Genomic DNA, 27,601 nt, shown 5'->3' with positions numbered 1-27,601 from the left:
AAAAACTGCTTGTTCAAGTAGGGTAGTTTTAGAATATTTTAATAGAAACATTTAGCAGTTTTATAAAGGATATTCATTTAATTTTACAAGATGAAGGCATTGATAATTAAGTAATTTTGTAAAATTCTTGGAAATTTTTTCAATTTTAATCACACTTTAAAGAATTTTAATTAACCTTTTACCATTCAAAGACTTGTTTTTAAATATAAGGAATTTAGTAAATTTAAACTGACAAAATCTGGTATTTTTTTTTAATTTAGTCAAATTTCCTGACTGTTTTCAAAAAAAGATTTACTTTACTATTCCTGTTACTTGTTTTTATTTTTGCTTTTCCTGAGTTTTCTGACTTTTCCTGACCTTGTTGCAAGTCTGCTTAATTTACAAAACTAGTTGTAAAAACCTTGAGTTGTATACTAAAACTTTCAAATATAAATTTTTTTTTAATAAATTACCTAATTATAATAAAAAAAGACTCAATGAATTTGCCATATCAAAAATTTAAAATAGAATTCATCTAAGCAAATAGTAGTTTCAAGTTTGTTAATAAAAATATTAAATTATATTAATAAAAGGAATTAATAAAGCTTTCAATTTTATATTTCATCTTATCAATAATTATAAAATTAGTAGTAAATATTTTACCCTTATTTATGTAAAAAATATTTAAAAACAACTATTCTACAATAAACTATAAATAATTAAACTTAACCATGAAATTCACCTCTTTTATAATTTATTTAAAAAATTAAAACAATTTTGAAAAAATTGTAATGAGGTAAATTATAAACATAAACTTATTACCCAATACACTAAACCTAGTGTTTAATTAGAATGAAATTATTTATTTACTTAAACAAAAAACAATTCAATTCTAAAGTATGCTAGATAAACTCTTGTGTATTATCATTGTTTTACTAAAAAATGCTACAGATTATCATACTGCCTACAAAAACTGTCTGTTCCAGTAGGGTAGTTTAACAAAATTTTAATTGAAACATTTTGCAGTTTTATAAAGGATATTCATTTAATTTTACAAGATGAAGGCATTGATAATTAAGTAATTTTGTAAAATTCTTGGAAATTTTTTCAATTTTAATCACACTTTAAAAAATTTTAATTAATTCTTTACCAATCAAAGACTTGTTTTTGAATATAAGGAATTCAGTAAATTTAAACTGACAAAATCTGGTATTTTTTAATATTTAGTTAAACTTCCTGACTGTTAAAAAAAAACCTTACTATTCTTGTTATTTGTCTTTTTTTTCTGCTTTTCCTGAGTTTTCTGACTTTTCCTGACCTTGTTTCAACTCTGCTTAATTTACAAAACTAGTTGTAAAAACCTTGAGTTGTACACTAAAACTTTCAGGTATAATTTTTTTTTAGATAAATTACCTAATTATAATAAAAAAAGACTCAATAAATTTGCCACATTAAAAATTAAAAATTTTAAATAGATTTCTACTTAGCAAATAGTAGTTTCAAGTTTGTAAACAAAAATAATAAATTATATTCAAATTACTTTTAAGTGAAATCTATGTCTTAATAAAATAATTTATAATGAATCTTAAAAAATTATAATAATCAAACTATATTTTCAAGTTTAAAAATTCAAATAATTTGATAAAAGTAGGATATAAGAAAAAAAAATTTGTCTATTTCATCTAATTTTTGGAAAAAAAAATCAAATAATAAATTAACTTAACATCAATTAGTTCCAAAGCTACAATGTTTTTAGTTTATTAACCATTTAAACAAGTGGAAGATACTTTTCTTTAATTTTTCTAACCAAACATTACCTACAACTATAAGGTTAAAAGGTAGTTATGATTAAATTAACAATAAAGTGACTAAAATTAACCTTATGAAAATAAAAAACATAAACTTACATTTAAGGCATTCATATTTATAAAAACAATATGGTTTTAAATATGTTGGTGTAATTGAATATATGAAACTTTTATGTTCTCAACTTGTAAAATACAGCTTTTTCTTTCATAAGAAATTTTAATTCTATTTCCGGGGATTTTATTTTTTTTATTCTACTGCGGGGATTTTGTGCTCTGCGATTTAACATCTCTGGTCTAAGCCTAAAACTCAAAAGAATAAACATAGAATTAAATAACATTTCTAGACTTAGAAAATTAACAAAAACTTAGTTTATTAAACGAGTAGAACGATACTAATAGCAGATATGAACATACACAAGATTAACTATTCAAGATTTTTATTTGCAAAACTAAGTTTCACCCTTTAAAGAATCTTCAGTTACATTTTAAATTTGAAAAATAAAAATTAAACAAAACATGGAAGATGCTATAAAGCAAAACAAAACAAGTAAATCAGACATCGTAAATTATGTTTATTATAAAATTAATCAAGAATTTAAATAAAATACTTAATTAACACTATGATCTTAAGCTCTTACAAAAAACTGAACGTGAAGCTATTTTAATAAAAAAAACATTAGTGGCTCAAAAGTTAAAGATAAACAAGCTACTAACATACAATAAACAAAGAGACAAATCAATAATGTTTTAATTTGTGTCTAGAAAAATGCATGTGGTTGTGCCGATATCAATAATTACTTTGAATTAGACTTCGTTAAATAGTTTTATTGTCTTCTTTTTGGTATTTTCTCAAGTTTGGTTATTTTTTTGCTCGATAATAGCAAGGCCGTCGTCTCTATACAAACCGGTATGACGACGAATACTACATGCCATACTGTAAGGAAAACTCTGATGTTAAATATATCAATTAAATATCAAACCACCCAATAATTAAAAAAAAACTCCCAGAAATGATTTAAAAAAGGAAAAATATTCTTGCAACTTATCGATAAACATTAAAAAAAAGAAGTACTCATCAAAGTTATAAGCAAACATAGTTTAGGTTAATTAAAACATACATTGGATAATTAGATTAATGGAATATAAGTTAACTTAAGATCCTAGCTTACCATAATGTAATTTTCATTGCAGAACATAACATAACAGATTGTGAAAGTAATAATCATCTATTATAATTACAAATTAAAGAAAGTAGCGTTTATTCTATGGGTCTTATGGAAACGCTCGTTTTAACCCGCGTTCGATTGCCTCACGCGCATAATTTTAACCTGCACAAATCTTACCCGATAAAACCCGAAAACCACTTACTGACCAAGGGTAAGGGACAAGGGTTAAGGGTAACAGTGATATTTAGAAATAAATAAACAAATAAGTAATGAAAAAATTTGGGTAGTAATTGTATGGGTCGGACGTTATCGCAGGTGGAAATTGTGAGTATACTCGGTTATACATTTTTAACCAGACACGCCAAGTTTATAAGCACACATAATTTTTATAATAATTTTTAAGTCTAAAACAACCCTATTAAATTATTATTTTAATTCAAGTTACAAGTTGACATTTATACATATTTATACCAAAAAGATATCAATTAAAGTTTGAACAGAACGTTTTTATAAAAACATAGTTGCATACTACTAATTATGAAAAGAAACTTTGTGTATGTTTATTATATTCAACATTTAAAACTTTTTAAAACATTATTTTAGTCCTTTGTACAAAGTTTACTTTTTATGCCATTTTATCAGAAAAAAAGGCTGAACGAAAACTATTGTTGGTTTTAATAAATTTCGAATAAATAATTTTTGTATAATTTTCATTGTAATGCTTTTTTAAATTTAAACTATGAAAACTTAATAAAGTTTTCTACAGAAGTTAATTTTGTTAGCTTCTAATTAACTCTAGTAACCTTTTTTGGCTTTTTTATTGTAAAGTTAAAAAAAATACCTGTGAAAATTCTTATGTAAATGTTATTTCTTTCCAGAAAAACTAAATCAAATGAGTAATTCCTGTCAAAATGCACTATCATTTGACCATGTGTTTTTGAAGATTTGTATTAGTTATGTATAAAGATGTGATAAAAGACTTTATCTTTCAAGTTTTTAAAAATTAGAAAATGATCATTTGTGAGTTCCTAACTGACAATAACATTCTAATTAATGTTTTTAAGGTTTAAAAAACAGATAAAAACTTAGTTTAAAATCAAACTTTATCTTTAGTGAGTAAAATCCGTTTATTGTATTAAGGAGGAATTTAAAAAGTGAACAATCACAAATTATGGTCAATGGATTGGTGTGGAGAAAAACAAAATGTTTATCAACCAATATTTGTAAGCACAGTTACCTAGAATAATGGAGCACCAATATCAAGCTGAAATTACATTATATTCGATGTCTCTTTTAATTTTAAACATAATCTAAGACCATTAAGGCAGTACGGTAATTACCTAGCATGATGTTGCACCAATATCAAACTGAAATTTTATAATATTTGTTGTCTTTTTTAACCATAACTTTGGGTTGTAAATAAATGTTATACAAATAAATAGAATTAAACCCACTAATCAATAGCTAATTATTATAAAGTATTTGATCACTTTTATTTGACAATATAAAACAATTAGGTAATTCTATAGGATGATGTTGCACCAATATCAAAGTGAAAAAATATTTTAATTTTAGTCTTTTATAACCATAGTTTTTGTCTAAAATTTAAGTTTTGAGCCAAATATATTTAATCTAAAATGATACTTTGTTTAAAACAAGCTACTTAAATGCATAGTAAGAATTAATTTTATTTATGATAAAAAATATTTAATTGGCTTTATTTTACAATATTGTAATTAATATAAATTATTGGGTTACTGTTAACTTTAGGTGAGCACCAATATCAAACTGAATATAGAATACATTTAATGTTGTTTGTTTCATTATATCTTTTTTTTTACAAATGAGATTTTTAATTAAATGTTCTTATATTGAAGATCTATTCATTGCATTTGAAGTTGTTACACTAATTGTCTTTGGCTGATAGTTATAACGTTCTCTTACACACTTTAAAATATGCTCTTCAATTCTGGTTTTTAAGTGCTTAGAGGTTAGATTAATATAAGTGTTTGAACAACAGCATTCAAACCTTGAAAACCATGCAACTTTTCTGTTTGTTAGATATTAGGTCATTACCTTAAGGACTCATAACAGAAATTGATGTAAAGATAGCTTTAGGTTTAGCTGGACAATATTTCTGTAAACTTCTTTATGTTTCTTTCAATCTGATAAGGTAAAATAAAAAGAACTGGACATTTCTCAGAATTGTTAAGTTTTATCTGCTAGTTTTATTGGGATATCTGTTCTTATAGAATTTTTTTATAACATTAAGTTCAATCTCAAAAACTTCTGGAAAACATATTTTTTTAGCTCTGTGATTTTATTTAAATAAATTTTTCTCCTCTTTCTAATAAGAGTGAAAATTTAGATGTTAAACCATGAGCAAAGTTTTCTGAATACCAATGTGATAAATTTGTTATTCTTTTATGTTATCAAAACATCTAAGAATACTTTTTCATTATTTACTTCAGTTTCTTTGGTGAATTGGATAGCACCATGTACAGAATTTAATTTATCAAATAAAAAAGAGCTAACTTTTTCACTGTCACTAATACAATTGTCTACATACTTAAGCTTATTTTTTTTTGATAACTTCTGTTAGTTTTTAAAAAACTCTTGAATAAGCTTAATATTTTTCTTTTTTGCTCTTTGACTAGTGAAAACCAGAATATCTAGTATAAGCTTTAATTATGAAATTATTGCCTTTTACTAGTTACATCCCCTTTGCCCCATTTAAGCTAAGGGGACCATATAAGTCTTGGAAACACTTTTAAAAGTTTGGAAACACTGTTTACAGTTTCTATAGCTAAATATCATGCTAAAATATTAAAGTTTGAGGGAACCTTAAAAATTTTTAACTGTTAATATAAAGTTGTTTTTGCTGTGTAACTCATTGTTTTACACTATGAGTTGTTTTATATTTCAAAAATAAAAGCATGATTACAAAAATATCTATGTGGTTTTCTTTCAAAAACTGTTTTTATACATTTTTATTGACAAAGAATTTCACTTCTTTTAAATTTAAACCATCTCAGCCTATGTTTAAAGCTAATTTAAGCATTAAAACCTACAACAGGATATGGCTTTATTAAATCCAATTTATTTCATCGCCTTAATAAAAATTTTTAGGTATACTTAATCAAACACTAATCTTTGTATTTAGTGTAATATAAAAGTGTAAAACATCACTGATTACAGGTTTTTCATTAAGATAAAAACATGGTCAAAAAAAATTTTCTTGTCCACATTTTTGAAAACGAGGAGGACAGGTTTATTGAAGCAGCAGTTGACATCAACTTCCTGGAGTTTGTTGAAAAAAAGAGTTTTGACAACGGCGCTAAATTATTGTACAAACATTTGAAGAACAAAAAGTCTTACGGAAGGGCAGAGTTGCAGAAGGCTGGATTACAGATCTACTGGAGGTGGAAAAAGAATGAGGTATATTACAGAGGAAAGATTGCGCAGGAGATTGAAAAAAGGAAAAATCCAGAGGTTGGTTCATAAAAGTTATGTATAATATTAGTTAAGTTTAAAAATAATGTTAGTAGTTTTGAAACAAGTTTTTGATTTATTTTATTTCCGTTTAACCATGTCTTAAAGTCGTGGTATGAATTAAAATGGACTAAATATTTATTGTAGTTCTAGTTTTACTAGAAATAAAAATCTGTGAACACAATATGATCACAATAGATAATATTTTATAAAAGTCAGGAACTTATAGCACATAGATTTAAATTCAAGATATTTCCTCAAAAACTTTTCTTTTCAAATTTTAGGAGAAGCTTAGTATATTAATATATTTTTATATTTTTTTTAATAAATAATTGTATATTTGAAAAAAAAAGTTATACTTAAAATACAACAACTTAACAATATGCTTTTTTAATTTTTTTATCAAAATACTGCTTTCATTTCAGAACTGCAAATTAAAAACTACAGAAAATATGTCACAACAACAAAATACAAACACCTCCATAATTTCTCGGGAATCTTCCAAAAGTTCACAGGAAATTCCCACAAATTCACAGGAAAGCCCAAAAGTCACCCATGAAGTTACAATAGTAAGTTCTTATACTTTACATCAATTTTTAACTTACCTATGCACCTGCTTTACAGATAATTTATGAAATAAAATTTTTTTAGACATTACTAGTAGTTTATTACTAATTTTTTTATTATAGATTTTCATTATAACCATTTTTATCAATTACAAAGTTATCACAAACTATGAGCTATAAAAAGTTATGCTATTATTATTTTTTGTTTAAAATAACAATACTTTTCTAAAATGAAGGGTGCTAACTAAAATAAAATAAAAAAAGATAAAGTTAAAACAATTTTTTTTTGAAAAAATAGGTTTGTGATTCTGTCCCGTTGGCAAGTTCGACTCCATTCAACCCAAAGAAGAGGAAGATGACCACTGATGAAAAACTAATGGAAAAATCGCAGGGAAAAAAACAAAAGATGGACATTGACACTCTTGCCCAAAAACTCAGTGGCTTTAAAGAAGCTGTAAGTTGAAAATATTGTATTACTTCGTCATTGCCTTTTTTTTAAAAACAGTACCTATAGTACTTGCATAAGAAAACTCATTGTTTTATAATGAATTAAATATTAAGATTGTTTTTACAGTTTCAAAGAAAATTTAAATTGACAATTTTATATTATTTTGGTTGTCCTTGCCTTTTATTATGGTACAGAGCCCAAAAAATTTGCATAAAAAAATTACACTCTTTGTTTTAAAGTTTAAGAAATATAACAGTACAAAATGTGAATACCTAAAAATTATATATTGTAAATAACAAAACGTGAATAACTTAAAAATTTACAAATAACAGATAAAATTTTCTCCAGGCCAAAATAGATAATATCACTATCATAGATGAATTCTTCAGTTCAACGCTTAAATCTGCTGTTAGTTATTTGCTATTAATTATTTTTATTACTACTTCTATGTATTATAGTACTGTTACAATTAAAAAAAATTTAAACTTAACATAAATAGGAAGCAAAAAAAAATTACAAAAAAATTTTTGATGTCATTATAGAGTCTCCAGCCGAAAACGAAAAGAAAAAGAACCTCAAAAGCAGATGATTCCAAAGTTTGCCACAAAGTCACAATAGTAAGTTTGTTGTATTTTATATAATAAACTTATCAAGAAGCTTCTTAGCAAGCATTAGTTTACTTATAATTGTTTGTTTTTAGTTAATAAAATCTACCTCATCGTAATCCAACAAAAAAAAAACAAATAAATGTTTTACAGTTATTGATGTTATGTTAAGGTATCATTTTAAATAGTATTCTTATGTTTAATTTTTCAATACTTCAGCTTAATATTTTAAAAAAGTGAAAAATAAATTTTCTACAACAACAAATTCAATCAAAAACAACTCAGGTTGGTGGAGATGGCAACGATGACCAGCAAGTGGATCCTGACTGGAGCAACCTGGAAGAAGTGCTCGGTGAAAGTTTCCAACCTGACGACGATGATGACGACGGTGAGTACCTGAAGAACTTCAACGAGCCCACTTCTGTTGTGGTTCCCGTCACTCCTGACATCTGGAACCGGATGTGGAGCGATGAGTTGAAGACCAAAAAGTCGCTGAAGATTGGATGGCTGGATGTGAGTATTTCTAATTTTAAAGAAATATTAAATGCTTTGATATCTTTGAAAAATAATACGGTTATCTTGATGCTGAGTTAAGAATATAACTAGCATCAAAAAATAACCATACCTAAGGTGCTTTAGATAAGGTCAACATTATAAAAAATTCCTTACCCTCTTATGCCTTAGTCTTAAATAGTGTTCACATTGCAATAAACGGATAACCTACTCAGTGACAATTACATTGATTTGCCAATTTTTAAACTCAATTCTCAAGTTCAATATTTTCACAGGCTTTCCGCGAACTGACCTGCGAAAAGATCAAGAACTGCGAGCTGACAGACACCAGCAACTCGTTCTATTCAAGGAAGAAGCACGCCATCAGGCTCAGGATGAAGTGCATCACGAGCAAAACGTGCCCTGTAAAGTTGGTGGTTTTTATAAATTTATAATTTATTAATGTACGTATTATATAAAATGAATAGAGTGAATCTAGTTTATGTTAATAATACAATTTAAATTTTGTAATTTTATCAGATGAATTTTAAACTCTGCAAATTCATGCCATATAGTGTAAAATTAATAGGTTTGGCTGACAGTATAACATTTTTAACGATAATCAATAAAGTTATAAAATTTATTTTTGTTTTTATTTATTGTTGTACTTTTATTTTTACCTCATTGTTTTTCGAAAAATTGCAAATATGTTTTTTAAAGGTGGGAAGGCTACGTGAACCCCCTCTACCTTTCCATTCACAGGATTGGGACGCCCAAACACAAAGTAGGAGAAAACAGAAAGTTGAGAATTAGACCCCATCAGACCAGTGAGTGCACACATGACTTTAAATAACTGTCTTTAACTGAAATAGTTTGGTTACTTTTTGTCTCATAGAAATTCTTTTGTATAAACATTATCGCAGGGTCTAGTACCCATTAGACCAGTGAGTTTAAACATGTTTGACTAAAAATAACTACTTTTGACTTGAACTTAAGTCAACATTCGCTACTTTTTTGTGTTATAATATGTTGCAGTAATTTATATTTATTTATTATAATGTTTGTTGTATTTCGAACAAACTCGTATTGGTGTTCAGCACTTATTATTATAATTTTCACCTGTTCTCCCTTTTCCACTTTACAAGTTTGTTTAGTGTAATACATATTGAAATACTACTTTTTGTTTTGTATGTAGATTTTTGTAATGAATTAGAAACAAACCTTATTCTTTAGGCAAATGTTCTGTTGCATTAATTTCCCAGACTCAATTTTATAATCATTTCTTGTTCAGAAATAACCTCAACCCCTTTTTACAACATTTCATATTTATTACTTGATTACCCAATTAAATTTTCACTTTCTAGTTATTGCCTTCATAATAAAACATTTTCTTAAGAGAAGGGCATGGGTCGTTTAAGGAAACCTTATCAAAACGATTAAATGTTTTAAAAATATATAAAGGCCAATCAGTTTGGAGTCAGCTTAAAATGCATAGTTAGCGTAAAAAGCAAGAAACAGTTTATTAAAATTAATTTAATTTTAACAAATGAATTATTTTTTTCTAATGTGTGAAAAAATGTTCTTAGTGCGTGATTTTCATTAAAGCGCTAATTCTGTATTTTTTAGTTCTTACTATTCTTAGTATTTTTTAATCATTTTTTACTCTACTTATACTTTCTGTATGTAGTATTAAAAATCAAATCTAATAGGCTTAACACGTAGAAAAAACTAAAGATTAAAATAGGAAAGTATTACACATCGCATTTAGTAATAAATAAACTTGTAAAGAAAGGAAGCTAGAAAAAGGTAGAACTAATAAATTTTTGATATTTTTAGTTAAAATTGGTGAAAATCTTTAAATTGGAAAATTTAATTACCTCAATTTTTAATATATCCATACTTTGCCTTTTTTATAGTATATAAGTTAAAGTATATTAAATAAATAACTAGATTAATTTCATACTTTATTTTTTGTGAATGGGAGGGTTGCCAAAAAACCTTGAAACCTGGAAAAAGCTAAAATTAGACAATTTAGGCTATAAAACCTGGAATTTAAGATATTTTGAAAAAAAAAACTTTGAAAAACCTGGAGTTTTTAACCATAACCAATAAAAAAACCTAGAGTTTTAACAATTTTGAAATGTTAAGTAGTAAAACTTCGATTTGACTCAAAAAATGTATCAAATACATTAAAAAAATTTGTCATCATAAATTTTTTTTTATTAACAATAACATTTAAAGTAGCTTTAGAGTACCTTTTTAATCTTTTAGCACTATTTAACACAGTTTCTTACCTTAGATTTAACTTAAAACTACAAATAGACCCAGGAATGTGTACTTTTAAAAACCTGAAGGAAATTTTGAAAACCTGGAAAAAAAATCTCAAAAACATTTGGCAACCCTGTGAATGTTTTGGAAATAACATATTATTATTATACTTATCTGAAAATCGTTTCATCAGTATTATATCATTTAATACTAAATTTTTAAAGTCAGTATGATAGTTAAGTGTTTAAAAGTCAATATGATAGTATGATAGTTAAAAATTGGGAAGTTAAGAAAATACACTCTTGTCTTGAATTTAATTGTGCAGTATTTTGTATTATTTATTATTAACTTTTACCTAAATAACTTAATGACCTTAATTTTAACCAGACCAACTGTATACAAGATACTAATTTAAAACTAGAAAAAAGTTAAATAAAATGGACAGCTTAGATATTTTCCATTTAGATTTTTTGGATCAAGTAAAAAAAAATTAACCCAAATAATATTTTTTTAATCACTTGATCTGTTTTTTCTTTTAGTTTATTGCTAGTAAGTGCTATTAAACCACCTTTGTAAAATTTGTTTTTTGTTTTCCTTTTTCATTTGCTGTCACCCATCATTACAAAAATGATCATATTTGAGCAAGTTAAGAGAATCACTCTATAACTGAAGTCATTATTTTTAATTCATTTATTTTTCTGTTAATCTAAAATTTATTTTATCCTTTTCTTTTAGTTTTTAATAAAACAATTGTGATGGTGTGATATATGGTGTATTATTAATACATTATTTTTTGTTTTTGACAGAAATGATTGGAGAAGTTGTAAAACAGACTAAAAGCTTGGAAGAAGCCCAGAAAAAGCTTTCAGAAAATTTTGACCCTATCGCCTACGGAGCAGGTAACTTTAATATTATTATTATTTTGATAGTTTATTAAAGTTTGTTTCAATTAATAAGCATTATAAATGCACAAAACCTGTCAAATTGCATTTTTGTACTATGAGTCTTCTGCAATATTAAACACTGTTGACTCCTAATTTAAAATAGAAAGCATGTATTTTTGAAAATAAATTATAATTACTTAAATTTTTGTATATAGTTTCAAGTAGTATATAGTTTTTTGTATGTGACTTATACTTTATGAAACCCATATAAGGTATCCATACATAATCATATAATACTGATATGAGACCACGTACATTAGTAATTTCACATTGTATACAAACAAATTTCGCAGGCAACTTGAGGGGAGTTTTCACAAAGAGGCAAGTTTCGGGGGCAAAGCAGCGTTTGAAATCTCAAGAGGCTAAACTGATAAATAATGGCGTGCAAAACCAACCAGAGGTGAGTAATTAAAAAAAAAGTTGTTGTATATTAAGAGATAAGTCTCTATAAATAGAAATTACAATTGAAGGTTAGTCTGATTTGCATAATTGCTGAGTCAGCATATTTATATAACTTTTTTTAAAATCTTTATGTTTACACCCTTATCCCTAACCAACCTTACCCTAACATGTTAAGAATTAATCGAAAAATAAAGTTTTGATAGTTAAAAATAACATTAAAAAAAACGCTTTTTTGCTGACCCAGCAAATATGCTTTGCAGATCGACCTCTAAGTATACTAACTGAAAAAAGTTAAATGTTTACTTGCAAGTTAGTTTAATTTGTTTCTTGCGTTGAATATATTAATAGAACATCCTCAACTAGAATGATTTTAGCGCGGGTAAATTAAACCTTAGTCCAAAAAATAAAGAAGTTCTTACACTAACACAAGTAATTAATGTCTGGAAGTTTGCTATTATCAGGGTTGCCACAAGGTCAGGAAATCAGGAAAATTCAGGAAAAACTTAAAAAAATGACAAAAGTCAGGAAAAAATGGGGCTTTTTGAAAATAAAGTTAGCAAAAGTCAAGAAATTTGACAAAATTAAAAAATAATCAGATTTTGTCAGTTTAAATTTACAAAATTCCTTATTTTCCAAAACCTTCAAATGATATAAAATTAATTATAAATCCTTTAAAGTCTGATAAAAATTTCAAAATTTTTCTAGAAGTTTACAAAATTATTTAATTTCCAATGCTTCATCTGGTAAAAATAAAAAAATATTCTTAATGAAACTGCAAAAATTTTCTACTAACATATTGAACAAATACCCTACTTGAACAAGCAGATTTTGTAAGCTTTTTAGTATTGATGATCTGAAGCAAGGACACTTTCCATAGTGAAACTGTGATATGTACACAAAAGTTTATCTAGCTTAATTTTAGAACCAAAGTTTTTTTAGTAAACAATTAAGTTCTTTATAATTAAGCAGTTATTTTAGTATTTGATGTAACAATTTGATGTGTGTAGTTTACCTGTTTATAATTTTTTGAAAGTTGTTTAAGTTTTTAAAATATGTTATAAGAGAGGTATTTGTAACGTTTAAGTTTACTTATTATTGTAAAAAATCCTTAGATGTCGTTTCGTTTATTTAGATACATTTATGTTAGAAAATGCTAAAAAGTTGTGTTGTTTTTTCGACAAACTGTGTTTATAATATAATATTACAAGTGTTTTGCTGATAGAGCTGGTTATTGCAAATACATCAATCATACACAGATGGTTCAAGTTATGTAATGGAAGTTTGATGATTAAATTTAGCAAAAAAACTGTTGTTTTAACCTGTATCAAAACTAGATTCAAAGCATTATATAATTTCAAGTGTTAGACTATGTACTTCAGAATAAGTTTAAATTAAGAGTTGGTTTTAGAAAAGCCAGGAAAATTTTAGTAAAAAGTCCGGAAAAAATTATGAAATTTTTCCAAGCTTGCTCTGTGGCAACCCTGTACTATTAAATTGTGTTATACATATATATTTAATAGCTATAAGCGATAATAAAAATTATAAAGGTATTTTTCATTTGTTTAGTTACGGTTCACAGTTTTTTGATTAAAACATTAAGTTATCAACATTAAAAAAAGGTTGATATTTTGGACCCTGCAATAAGTTCAGACGAAAACAATGGGAAGAGAAAATCTCTGGAAGATCTTGCAACTCCCAACAAAAAGTTGCGTAAATTAACAGTGAACGGAAAGAAAACAAAACCAGTTGCCAAAAACGTGGTTGGTTTTTGAATGTTTTTCTAACCAAATAACATTTTTGAGTTTTTTTTCTGCAAAGCTTAATACGTGAACTATTATGAAAATAATTCTTTTTTTTTTATTGAACCTGTAGACCATTATCGCCCCCTTCAAAAAGTGTCGAATAAAAATTACCTCAAGCTTAAAATGCAAAGCTTAGTTTTTTTTATGGTAATTTTTTGAGTAGTCTTGTCTGAGGCGGCCAAAGCTTTTTTGATACTTTTAAAGGGGGCCTTTTGAAAAGAAGTTTAAGAAACCCTGCTGTAGACCATAAAATTCCTATATTGTTTGTATAACTCATTCAAATTTTTACAAACCATTTAACACCGCAGGTTCAGGTGCCGAGCTTTTCTCCGGCAGTAGTTTTCAAAGATTTCCTGCCTTTGACCAATCACAGCGAACATTTACTGTCTTCAGCCAATCATATCGAAGATTTCCAATGTCAGCCAACAGCATCGGCCAATAGCAGCGGAGGATCGACCCACAGCGATGTAGTGGTCATTGAGTGTGACGATCCGAACAAAATAAAAATGCCTAACCAGGTATGTTTTAATATTTAATTGAATATTTATTTTTTATTAGTATGTGAAATTTTTAAACCAAGTACGGAATTATTATTATTTATTTATATATTTACTAATATTTTCAGGCTACCAAACCTTCCATACACCCAGGACTTGAGAGGTTGCTGCATAAATCAAATAAAGTCGATGTTAGTGTTTACTTGTCTTATTAGTAACTTAACTATCAATATATGAACATCAGTATTAATAAGTATTGCTGCAGTAGCATAGTTCGGAATTCCAAAGAATAAAAGATAAAAAATTGAAAATGTTTGTTTTATAATATTCGGTTTTAGCATCATCTAGCTGTACACCATTAACTGAAATGTTAGTGCTTTTAAAATCCTTGAAGTAGAGTTGAACTCTTTATGCGAAAAACAAACTTAAATTTGTATAAAACTATTTGCGTGGTGTAAATAAATTTATGTCTAGCTAAACTCTGGTTTTCATTCATGGCAAACATTTTTTAAAGATTTCAATCAGATCACTTTTTTACAAATGAGTATGAATTTTACAACAGTTGAATGAAATAATTAATTTTTTAAACTGCAGGACAGTAGTGACTGGAAAGAAAAGTATTTTGCGTTGAACAAAAGATTTGACGAGCTGACGAAAATGCTGATTGAGAAAGACGAGCAGTTGACGAGGCAGGACAAGGAACTGGCCGAGTCCAGGCATTTGATGGCTGAAACTAGAAAAGAGGCCGCTCAGGTTGGAATTAATTTGAAACTGATTTTTAGTTGAGACTTTTAAATGTTATGATAGTTATACTACATATACCATAGCTGGATTTTATGTAAAGACCACTAAAAATAAGAATACTGAAAACTTAAAATCTTCAAGCATACTGAAGAAAGCGTATGTTTCACAACACATAATTTTCTATACAATTAATTCTTTATTACAAACCAGTATTTTCAGTTTAATATTAGAAACCCTGTCAAGTATATTACTTAGCAATGCAGTTAGCTTACTGACGAAAACATAACATAATTTTTACCAAATTTTTAATTCAGATTGTCTGCAAACTGGAAGAGGAAAAGATGAAGAACAAAGAGAGCGAGAAGAAACGGCGAAGGGAGGTGAGAAAGCTGAAGAAGGAAGTGGAACAATGCAAGGCCCTGTTCAGCACCAACAAGCGGGTGGACATCGTTGAAGGACAGAAGTTGCTGCAAACAGCGCCTCCAACCGGACATTCGGGCGACCAACCTCGGGACTGCAGCAACCTGATCTGCAATGAGGAGCAAAACCTCAAGGTAGTTGGCAGCGAGGAGGTACTTTCCCTGGACTGCAACTCTAATGTTGATCAGCAGAACACAGTTAGTTTACAATACGGTGATCCTCAAGGCACTGATATTTTACAATACGGTGATCCTCAGGGCACTGATATTTTAGATCCAAACTTTGGATGTTATTACGATCTTCATACTGATAAGTTTTGCAAATACCAGTATGGTTGGTGTTTATGATACACATCTGTTGTTTGTATTTTACGCTAGTGATTCGCCTGGTTCTAAATTTCTTTGATTAATTGTTCCATATTGACAAAGTAAGGTATTATGATAGCAGCTATGTGCTTCATTAGATCAAGAGTTTAATTTTAAATATTAGTTTTTCTAGTCAATTTTTGTAGAGTTCCAAATAAATTTAATCAATCATAGAATAACCTTGTGTAGTTTGTGTACAATTTAGTAAAAAATTAATTAAAAATCAGCTTCATATTGCAAATTCAGCACTATAAAGCTTGCAATTAAATTTATTTAGAATACCACTGTCGGAAAGAGTTTTATGCAGTTTATTTAATTAATTATTATCTAGTATAAAATATAATGTAGAAATGTAAAACATTTAACTAAAATATGAAAAGACTAAAACTTTTAGTTAGAAATAAATAAATATATTTAGTTTTTATAAACTAAGTTAGCTAAAATAAAACAAATAGTTTAAGATTAATCATATTTAATGTAATCTTAAAACTTATACAATGTTGCTAAATCATAAATCAACTAGAAATTGTACAACGTAAAAATAATACAAAATATTAATACTAACATCGCAAATTATTTGCTCGTTTTCATTTTTTGCTATTCATTTAATTGTTTTTTTTTTTTAATGTGTCCATTAGTGCGAAAAACTGATAAGTAGTTAGCCTCCATAAGTTTTTAGCTCAATCTCTCTGCCTATTCGTTATTATTGACTTCATTTATTTCATCTTTACTTTTTTGATAGATTTAGAAATTTGTGTTTTTATTCTTTAAAAATTAAAGTATCCATTAAAATTCATACGTTATACTAATCTACTTATAAATCACGCTAGTATTGCGTTGAAAATAAAACTTGTTGACTTTTAAAAACTGGAGTGGAAATTCGATATTTCTTTTGCTTGTAAAATGCTAAAAGTTGTTCATTTTCTTTGAATGCTGTTGTGCTTAGAAAGTTAAGTGTCTCCCTATAAGCTTGGTATTGTGTGAGAAGGTGGAACATTTAACTTAATAAACTAAAAAAAAAATTTAAATAGTAAAATAAAATTTTCATAATGCTTATCTCATCTAAATTAACTACTGATTTTTTCATTTTTCTATTTGTAATAGTAATTGTTTTATTTCCCTACGCCTCCCCCCTAACAGACTGTTAATTAACTCTTATTATTTTTTTCATTTACAAATGTGTTTGTATGTATTTAGTTATCGCCTTTTATATACAGCAAATAAGTTAAGTTTTGTTAACAATTTGTTTTATAATTTTACTTTGTTTAATACTTTGTTTATGTTTATTTTTTGTTGTAACTTTGAAATAAATGCTTTTTTTCTCATTGTGTGTCCTGTTTAAGTGGCTCAGGTTTTGATGCCTGAGTTCAACACTGCACAATAAACAATATAATATAATAATAGTAACATACTGAAACGTTAAGATCTTTTCCTGATTTAAGGACAATCCAATTTAAAAAGCTGCCAAGTGTAACTTTGAATTAGGAATGTTTAAGTGTAAAACAAAGTTGTATTTTTTTAGAATTCTTATCTTGTAAAAAAACTTCAAATTTTTATCAAATATTTGTTTTGTGTTTTAAACCTTTCAGAACGCGTTTCGCCTTGGCATTGTGTGAATTTTTCGGAATTAGAACAAAATCAATTTGTTATTCTAACCGAAAGCGATCCGTTTAAAATAAAGTTTTCTATCAAATTCAACATTTTGGTTCTTGTTTACTTTAGTAAAGTTCCGATTCATTAATATTTAAATAAATATGAAAATATATTGATGAACAAAAACACTCGTTTGACGCTTTAGCAAATAGAACTTATTTAGATTTTTATTCAATAGTGGTTTTTAAACGTAAACTAGTGAGAACCAAGAAACATCTTTAATCTAATATTTATTATTAATTGTTAACAATTTTGGAAAATTAATACACTAATATTGTTAGTGTTTAATTTATTAAAACTAACAAATTTTCTCAATGTTTGATCGAAATTTTAATTCGACATAGACCTTAAACAATATAGTGCTTAAAATAATAAAATCTGTAGGTAGTAAATTTGTATGTGTTGTATTATTATACGTACAATAATATTGTATTAAAAATAATCATTATTTACGAAATACTGGCGATAAACTACAATCATATGCCAATTGTGGTTAGTGATAAATGCAATTACTAAACAAAATGCTTAATTGTTTTAGACACTCAAACTAGTTCTATCGCGTTAAAAATAACCCTAAGAAATAGTTAAATATTTGTGAAAGCTTTTGTAGTGTCTCAGATAAGTAAAGAATAACTCAAGAGATCTTAGTTGATACCTTTAACAAAAAATTGTAATATGAAAACTATGGCATAATTGATTTATTGTTATCGTTTGTTTATACCTGGTCGGCGTTATATTTTGTTGTTTTGATTACAATTTAAAACGCGGAACGCTTTGATATTAACTTAAAAATAGTAATTTAACTTTAAATGAGTTTATATTTTGGTAAAACATTTGATTCTTGCTTTAAAATAATTAATTTGAGGTGTTTTTATAATATTGTCAATTAATTTAGTATCATTTTTTTTATGGTGTGTAGCTATCTTAAAATGTTTTAATGCGCAATTTAGATATATATAGAAAAGAGTATTAACCTCATAAACATTTAAAGCTATAATTTATGAGTTAAGTGTTATCAGAATTTGTAATGATTTTATATTTATTTTTAAATTTTTCAATTTGACCATTCCAATGAAGTATTGCAACCTTTTAAAAGATATACATCGGTATTCAAATAATCACTTTGTATTGACACTTCTATTTTAGACAATAACAAGACTATTTTTTATTTGCACTTCTGTATGTGATGTAAGCGTGATGTAAACGAATTAATAACGAGCAGGAATCTTGGAAAAACTTGGAAGTTGACAGTTTAGTAAAAGAAAGAAAGTTGAGAAATTAAAAAAAAAACTGGAGTTTTGAACTAAAACCCTTAAAAATCTGGAACAATTTTTACATGTTAAGTAGTAAAATTTCGATATGACACCAAAAATCTATCATATAGATAGTTTTTTTATCATCATCAAATCATTTTTATTAAAAAAACACATTTAAAGTAACTTTAAAGTATCTTTTAAATGTACTGATACTATTTAACATTTTTTTTACCTTAAATTAACTTTAAGCTAAAAATAGACCCAAAAACGTGTATATTCAAAAACCTGAAATAAATTCAGAAAACTTGGAGAAAGTTTGCCAAAAACCAGTGGCAACCCTGAAAGAGTTATTTTTTACGAACTATTTTCAAATTTTGAATTGAATTCTTGTTTACATTAACTCACAAAATGGTCGACGTAGAAAATCCAATAATCAACAGGGAAATTCCAACAACTGATGATGAAGATTCAGTTGTCTGAGTGAAAGATTCAAGATAAGAAAGAAGAACAGAATTAGCCGTCAAACAGAAAGTTTGCTAAGATCTAATACTGGTGCATCAGGAACCTTGACAATAATAAGTTTTAAAGTTCCTAAGTAGAGAAATACTCCTGATAGCGATTTTCAAACATCCCCAGCTGAAAAAATGGTATCGCATTTAAAAACAAGCAAGGTAAGTTCACCATTTCAGCAGTTAGACCCACGTTTAAAGCATTGAAGCTCAAAGAAGAGGCGCTTCGTACAAGATTTATGAAGATTTCAGAAACTCTCAACCAGAGATATAAAAAGCTGCGGCCCATTTACATTGGTAAGAAATGCCTACTGCTATCAAAGAAGTGCTTATCCTCGAAAATATGAAAGGAGTGATAATGGCGGTGCTACGACTCTATCAATTTATAATCAGATTTTTTTGGTTAACGGGTACTCACACAGAGAAACATAAAAAGATTGTACAGTTTAATGTCAAACGGTTCTGATTCAAAGGCGTTTCATGGTAGCCATAGAAGTCTACCAAGCCATAAAATTTGTATTTCTTGAATATTTATACTATCCTTTTGCCCCTTGCCTTGAATGAAAGTAACAGTGTTAGCCATAAAGACATTAAAGTGAAGTAGATCGTAAAAAAAAACAGACGATTAGTATTCTTGATTAGCTTAGATGAACTTAACATGAACTTCTGAATAATTTAAAAACATTTGTGTGCTTTTTCATACCCTTTTGATTAAGGTTTTTGCTTTAGATTTTATGAATTTGCTGAGCTAAAATTCCTTTTAATTATAATAAAGTTTGATTTTGTTTCAGAAGATTTAATGCTCTTTTTACCCCTTCAAATGTTTTTTGTGCTTTAAATAAATTAGAGTGTTTGTAGAGTTATGTAGCTCATTGTATTGTAATCCATTTTCTATTGTTGTTTTATACATCTTTATAAATAACTAAAACGATTCAATAAGGTTATATTCTCGCGTAGTTGTACACTTAATGAAATTTGATTGAACAAGCAAAATAACTTTAGTCTTTCATATAAATTCAGACTACCTTAAACTTTTGAATCTTTAATGATGACAATCCTGTAGCTAGAAAAATTAGTTGATACCTTAAAAATTTATGCTAAATATTGAAATATGCAATACCCAATTTTTACCACAGGCATATTTATATATCCTATTAAATTTAAACAGGTTTCCAAGTTAACATCCCCAAGGCGAAAAGTGGCTACGAAGTCCTCTCCCAAGGTAAAAAAAAATTCCCCTTCAAAGAAAAAAGACTCCCTAAAATCTCAAGCGCGTAAAAGTAAAGTCTCGTTGAAATCAGCCGAATCATCGCTGAACAAGAAGCGAATTTGCAAGTCGAAACTTTCCAAGATGTTCGAAGAGGAAGAAAAGCTGGTTGAAAGTTTCGTCGAGTTTGATTTCTTGGGTTTGATCGAAGAGAACGATTTGGACTTCGCCGCTCAGCAGTTTTTGACCAAGTTGGTATTTTGTGACATGTAGGCTAAGTTATTAAAACTTGTATAAATAGTAATATTGTTTATGTTCTAATTAACTTTATTTGTTCTTTTAGTTTTCAAGACTACTAGTTTTCATTTAAGTTTGTGATGTTTAAATTAAGTTTTTTATTTTTCACATAAAAAAAGATAATGATTTTTGTTCACTACTTTGTTATGCTAATAAAGAAATATCAATGTTTGTTTACATAATATTTTTTTCTTTTTTCTTTAACCATAAAATCATAAAATTCATTTTATAGAAACAAATTATACAGTAATCTTTCTTTATTGTACCAACATATGTTTCTGTGTGTTAACTAATCAACACACTTCAACTGGGTTCTGTAAAAAATAATTACTGTAATATGAGAATAGAAGCATAGAATAAAGTAGATGTATACATGTTTATTATTAGTATTATTAATCATTTACCTGTAAAAGTTTGTAGTAAATTATTTTTATTTCAATGAAAACATGTATTCAACTACTTTATTCAATGCTTCTATTCTCATATTACAGTAATATTTTTTTTACAGAACCCAGTTGAAGTGTGTTGATTAGTTAACACACAGAAACATATGTTGGTACAATAAAGGAAGATTACTGTATTATTTGTTTTTATTTATATTCCAGTGAACTTGTTTCACTAGGATCTTTTGTTAGCAAACGATTGAATATATATTTTGAACAGTTAAAGTTCATTTAGTCAAATATACATGCGTAAATATAATGTTTTTTCTCACAAACTTTAATGATAAAAATATATAAGTTAAATAACTTCAACTTTCAGAATATTAAAGAAAAATGCCTCAAAGCAACACATACAAATATTCAAAACAAGATGGTCGAAAAATGAACAACATTACAGAACTCTCATAGAAAACGTTAGTTTTAAATTTTAAATGTTGTTTTTAATATGTACTACTTGTATAAGTATATACATGGTTATCTTCTTAGATTAAAATTAGATTCATTTGTAAGAGTTTTGAGTAATGCAATGAGTATTTATATCTATTTACCAGAATATTGATAATACATAACTTTAGAAAGCATTCATAGTGAATAGAAAGTCTAATGGTGTTACATATTAAATAATGGTTATATGAATTTTCAAGATTTTCGTAACCAAAACAATGTAAGTATTTTTTATAACAATAATTATCAATGTTTATAATGTTTTTCTTTACAGTCCAGTTTTCAGACTCCTCCAAAACAAAAGAAAAAATTCAAATCGAAATTGTCACAATTATTTGCCGAACAAGGAAAATTAATTGATTTTTTTGTACAAGTTGGTTTTGTTAATATCGTTGATGAACAAGGTCTTGAGGAAGCAATCAAGAATTTTTTCAAAAAGTAAGTTTATGAATGTTTGTTATTCCGAAATCCTAAATTTATCATTAATTTTAATTTTTTTTTAAGTTAGTTAATGTCATTTCAGAAACAATATACTTATTTAAAGTAGAAAATAAGATATAAAATTAAACTTAAATTTATTTCAGAGTGTACAACAAAAGTCCATCGCAACAAAACACCGACTTATTCATTAAAAAATGGCTAAAAAATGAATACCAATACAGATATCTGATAAAACATGTAAGTACAATTTCTCAAGCGTACATTTCTTTAAAATTACTTATGTGGAAAATTTTTAGAAAGTATTTATCATAACAATATTAAACAATGACCATTTTAAAAATTATCTTTTTTTTTAACTTAAATAGTTTTAACATTAAAAAACTAGCAGTTTTATTTTTTATTAAATTTAAAAAACAATTAAAAAAACTAGGGTTACCAAAAAATTAGGAAATACCTGAAATTTAAAAATTTAGACAAAAGTTACCTAGAATTTGAGAAATTCTAAAAAACTCCAGAATTTTAAATAAAACCAATAAAAACCTGGTATTTAAAACAAATCTAGATTAGAAACAAAAAATCTATCATACACAAAATATATTTTTTTAATTAAAATTTATCTATTTTAAAGCACATCTAAAGTACCATTGCAGTATATTTTCAATATTTTTGATACTTTTAAGACAGTTTTATACCTTAAATGTAATTTTATTATAAAATTGTACGAAAAAATGATTACTTTTAAAAACCTGGAAAAATATTTCAAAAACCATTTGGCGAGCCTGAAAAATACAGCTAATAAAAAAGTTATTGGAATTGTTAATTTAAACAGGCATTAGAAGCAAAACAGACTTCAGAAAGAAAAACCCAACAAATCGAACCTGGGCAACAACCACAAGAAAATGAAAGAAGTGCAGAAGTATGTTTAAAAAAAAAAATACATTAATACGAATACATATAAGTATGTATTGATGTTTAGTAAATTTATGATGGGGTTAAAAAATTAAGGCTTTTGTAATTTTTGAAACCATTTTATAAGCTTGTTGTAGCATTTTTTTTTATGTTAAGTATTGTAACTGTATATGGCTTAAAATATAAAAACATATATTTATTATTAAGAAATCTTTTACCTTTTGAACTTAACATTTTTCAAGTATAATTTTTTTATAAAATTTTGAATTTTTATTTAATTTTTATTTTATAAAGAGTTTTTCATCAAGTAAATTTTTATCATTTGCCTTGTTACTCAGGGTTAACAATAAACCTGAAATTTGAGAAGTTTTGAAAAAAACTAAAAAACCTAAAACGTTATGGAATTTTAAACAATTTTTATAAGTAGAATAATGAAACTAGGATTGGATATGGAAATCTATAATTAAAAAAATCGTGTAATTATGAAATTTTATTTATTATAAAACACATTTAAAATAGAATTACATAATCTTTTCAATATTTTTGTCCTCTTTAAGCCAGCTTTTTACCTTAGATTGAACTTTGTACTAAAAAGTGACAAAAAAATTACTTGTACTTTTAAAAACATTGAAGAACTTAACAAACCTCGAAAAATTTTTCCTAAAAAATGTTTAGCAAACCTGTTACTGAGTATTAATTTTAAAATTGTCACATAAAAAAAAAATTCATGTAAACCATACAAAGCCATATGGGTAATTGTTTGTTTTAGATTTAGAGTAATAACTTTTTAAATTATAATCATAATTCTATCTTTAAAGAGTTAGCAAAAAACCTGGAAATATCTAGAATTTAACAATTAAACAAAAATAACCTGTAATTTTGTACAAAAATCACTAAAGACCTGGAATATTAAACAATTTTATATGTAAAATAACAAAAACTAGAAAAGATATGAAAATTTTATCATATCAATACATTCTATAATAAAAAACACATTTAAAGTAGAATTACACTATCTTTGAAAACTTTTAAAACCATTTAAGACTTTAAGTTTAACGTTATTTCAAAAATAGACTAGAAACTTGTAATTTGAAAAAAATAAAAAAAAATTGTTAATTCTGCTCTTAATTTTCACAAAACTTTTCATGCATCTTGTTTAACAGTAAAGTAATTTTTTTGGTGAGTACTGTATTTTAAATAAAGTATTTTGAATATTTTCAGAGTTTGAAAGCAGAAATGAATGATATGAAGAAACAATTTGAAAAAATGAAAAATTTTATGAATAAATTCGAAAATAAGCAAAAATAATATTTTCGCTCAAATTATGATTATTATGAAAAATACTTTTAAGTTGATATTCTGACTTAATGTTCCCTTTTTAAAAGATACAAGTGACTTTAAAACAATTTTAAGTAAATTACGAGCTATCTTATGAACTGGAATTCGATATTTTTAAGAATGAGCTGTTTGTTGATAATTTTTTTCTTTAAAACTTTTACTGATTTTGTAGAAAAATTATTTGTTTTAAATGTTTTTGATACCTTAAAAGTTTTGTTTATAATTAAAATTTTGTAGTTTTTCTATTGATAAATCTTCGGAAACGATATTTTCAAGTTTTAATCTGTTTTTTTGGTGACTTCATTCTTTTTAAATTTAAAAAATTTAATTGTTTTGAAATTTTTATATACAATTACTAATATTTAGTTTTTATAATAGTAAAAAAATTGCGTTCAAATATTAAAGCTGTTATTTTGAATAAGTTTCATATTGTCTGACTTAATAAGTAATTATAAATATATTTTTTTGTTTTATACTTCTTCATTTTTATATGCTCTGATATATTTGCAAAAAAATAAGAAAGTTAGATTTTGTGATCGTAAAACCATCGCGTCTAAATATTAATAGTTGTTATTTTCTAAAATTTTTAGGCTTATTGATTAAAAAGAAATTTAGAAAACATTAATTTTTTGTATTTCGTTTTCGTTCGCTCTGATCCATTTATATAACTTTTGTACGTTTTTTGTTAGATTATTTTTTTAAATTTAAACTGTTTATTATAAAAGTGTTTATTTAGTATAATTTTTATACATAGTTCTTTGATTCTTGAAGTTCATAGATTTTTATAAATTCTGTTTTGCTCTCTTAGTTAAAGTTTAAAATATCTAAGTAGAATTTAGTTAGTGAAAATGCTGATAATAAGTAAGACGATTTATTAATAAGTAAATGTGAACAAAAATTGAAGCATAAAAACTAGTTTTTTATAACTAGAGGGAAAAGTAACTATACAAAAAAACTTAAAGTACATATTTTCCAATAAAAACTTGATTCTTTAAAGCCAAAAATTCTTTAAACCAGGTCGGCAACCTTTTATAAGTTTTAGGTAAATTTTTCTGAATAAAGTTGCTCGCGGGCCGCATTGTGTAGAAAACAGTCTTCGTGTGTTATTCAAAAAATTGCAGTAATCAATTTTTAAAGCAAAAAATGTGATGAAGTACCATCAGAGTAATAATTAATTAAAGAGCCTAATTCTAAGTTTTTACTCGAAAATCTTTTTATTGTATCTATAAAAGTATGTTTTCAGCTAAAAACCTCCTCACGGGCCGCAGGTTTTGACTTTACGAGTCGCAGTTTTCCGATCCCTGCTTTAAACAGTTAAGTACAGAATTTTTTTTTTGAAAGTTGTGCTAAATAAACTGACAGTTTGTTTTATTATATTGTAATGTTAGGCTTATTCGAAAAAAAACAAAATAGTTATTTATTTCTAAGAACGCTAAAATTAAAAGATATGACGTAACAATAGTTAAGTTTTGTTGTTTTTTGAAGACACTTTTTACAGATAAGCAGAGTTGAATGATAGGGCTTGAGAGTGACATTATTTGTTTTGAAAGTAACATGTTAAGGCTTCAGAAAACTTGGTGCAACCTGTGGTGTATCTTGTAAACGCTGTTTATCCCTCTTTATTATCTTTTATTGCAAGCTTACATTTCAATTTGTTTAATAATAAAATTTAGTAAAAAATAGTTGTTAAAATATTAGTCATTTATTTAGTATCTAAGTGGTAGTTTAAGTTATCTGTATTTATATATTATAATTTAGAATTATTAGATGCTCTTAAATCTTCATATTATTATTAGTATTTGTTATTGTTATTAATTTCATATATTTATATTCTCTATGTTGATATGCATGTTTGATATTCTAATATTGTTATCTTGTAAGTTATCTTAAGATGATCTCAAGGTACTCAGAGGGAGTATCCGTTTCGTCGTGGCTGCCAGGACCTGTGAGCGGACAATATAAAAATATTAAAAAGCTGCAATAGTTATCGAAATCAATCTTCTTATTAACTACATTTTATACCAGGGTTTCCTAAACTTTTATTCTAAAGAAATTAAAAAGCTATGACCCCTTCCAACAAGATTATTCAAAAAAAAAAACTGCTATAAAAAACGGCTAAGGTTTTTTTTTCTGTTAAATATCAATTCAGAATATCTAGTGTACGTTTCAAAAACACCAAACTTTTTTTTGCTCTTCATCATCAACTCTAGATTATCTATTTTAAGTTTCAAATTATGACCTTGTGGCCCCTTAAATTCGAAACCCTGTTCTATACCAACTTTATGAAAAGTATTTATAAATTGAGATTATTTAGTCGTGTACATGGAAGTTTATTTAACATAAGAAGACTTATATTATAAATGTATCTAAAGTTTGTTGTCTAATAGGCTAATTAAAACTTTAACTATTTAATACTTTACGTTTATTAATAGTCCAACTGATTGTATTATATTGCTTAACGCTAATAAATTGTTAAAAAGTTAATGTTACGACAACTATTGTAAACTAAAATGAAGTTTGCGATATTTTTCTTAAGTAAAAAACATAACATATTTTTTTTACTTTTTAGTATGTCTTATACAGAAATTAATGGCTAAATTATACAACCAAAGTAAATTATATATTTTAAAGTTAGGGCTCATTGGGTTCAGTACTAGACTTCATAGAAAAAGTGGGATATTTTAACTTTTCTTTTAAGTATCATATCTCGAAAGTTAAAAAATAATTTCTAACAAGTTTTTATTATTCTTGAGTGAATCAACTAAACCGGGTAGTGCTGTTTTTATAAAAAACTAATTATTTTTTAGATATATACCATTTTTGCTTTTATTGGTTTTATAGGGTGTTTAATCTTTCTCAAAAAAGTATTATATTTTAAGAAAATTCGAAACAGTGAAAATTTTAGATTTTTTGTTTAACATTTTAAAATAAAAAAAGATTTTTTTATTCTTAAAAAAATTATGCTAAAAAAACCACGTAGGAGTCTTTAAATGTTTCTACATCCCAAAATAAAATTAGTTAACTACTTTTCATGTTTAAACTCAAACTTTGCATTTACATTAAAGGGAAGTTAAAAAAATATATTTCTTACAGTTTAAGACTAAAT

The 27,601-nt window shown here is 26.2% G+C and overlaps 1 protein-coding gene across 1 annotated transcript; it reads left to right on the top strand.

The window, feature by feature from the left end:
- The first annotated feature begins 6,158 nt into the window (after positions 1-6,158).
- On the top strand, positions 6,159-24,598 carry LOC145829317 (uncharacterized). The gene is made up of 21 exons (XM_082937082.1): positions 6,159-6,445; positions 6,871-7,014; positions 7,310-7,465; positions 7,808-7,867; positions 8,002-8,076; positions 8,350-8,577; positions 8,853-8,986; positions 9,277-9,383; positions 11,631-11,723; positions 12,062-12,168; positions 13,790-13,930; positions 14,281-14,490; positions 14,598-14,660; positions 15,064-15,222; positions 15,528-15,830; positions 20,585-20,874; positions 21,683-21,776; positions 22,082-22,245; positions 22,392-22,485; positions 23,078-23,164; positions 24,379-24,598. Exons 1-21 carry the CDS (start codon positions 6,173-6,175, stop codon positions 24,463-24,465), a joined length of 3,069 nt encoding a protein of 1,022 aa, XP_082793208.1. The 5' UTR covers positions 6,159-6,172; the 3' UTR covers positions 24,466-24,598.
- The last annotated feature ends 3,003 nt before the right edge of the window (positions 24,599-27,601 follow it).

Source organism: Thalia democratica, chromosome 2 (genome assembly GCF_965202585.1).
Source record: "Thalia democratica chromosome 2, ktThaDemo2.hap1.1, whole genome shotgun sequence".
Classification (NCBI taxonomy): Eukaryota; Metazoa; Chordata; class Thaliacea; order Salpida; family Salpidae; genus Thalia; species Thalia democratica.
Note: the sequence above shows the minus strand (reverse complement) of the source record. Positions and strands in the feature narration are given on the sequence as shown.

Bases quoted from the DNA above. Each gene is read 5' to 3' on its own strand.
- LOC145829317 (XM_082937082.1), top strand. From the start codon at position 6,173: ATGGTCAAAAAAAATTTTCTTGTCCACATTTTTGAAAACGAGGAGGAC. The intron at 22,246-22,391 runs GTAAGTTTATGA...AATTTATTTCAG, and splicing joins ATCAAGAATTTTTTCAAAAA to AGTGTACAACAAAAGTCCAT. The intron at 22,486-23,077 runs GTAAGTACAATT...TAATTTAAACAG, and splicing joins ACAGATATCTGATAAAACAT to GCATTAGAAGCAAAACAGAC.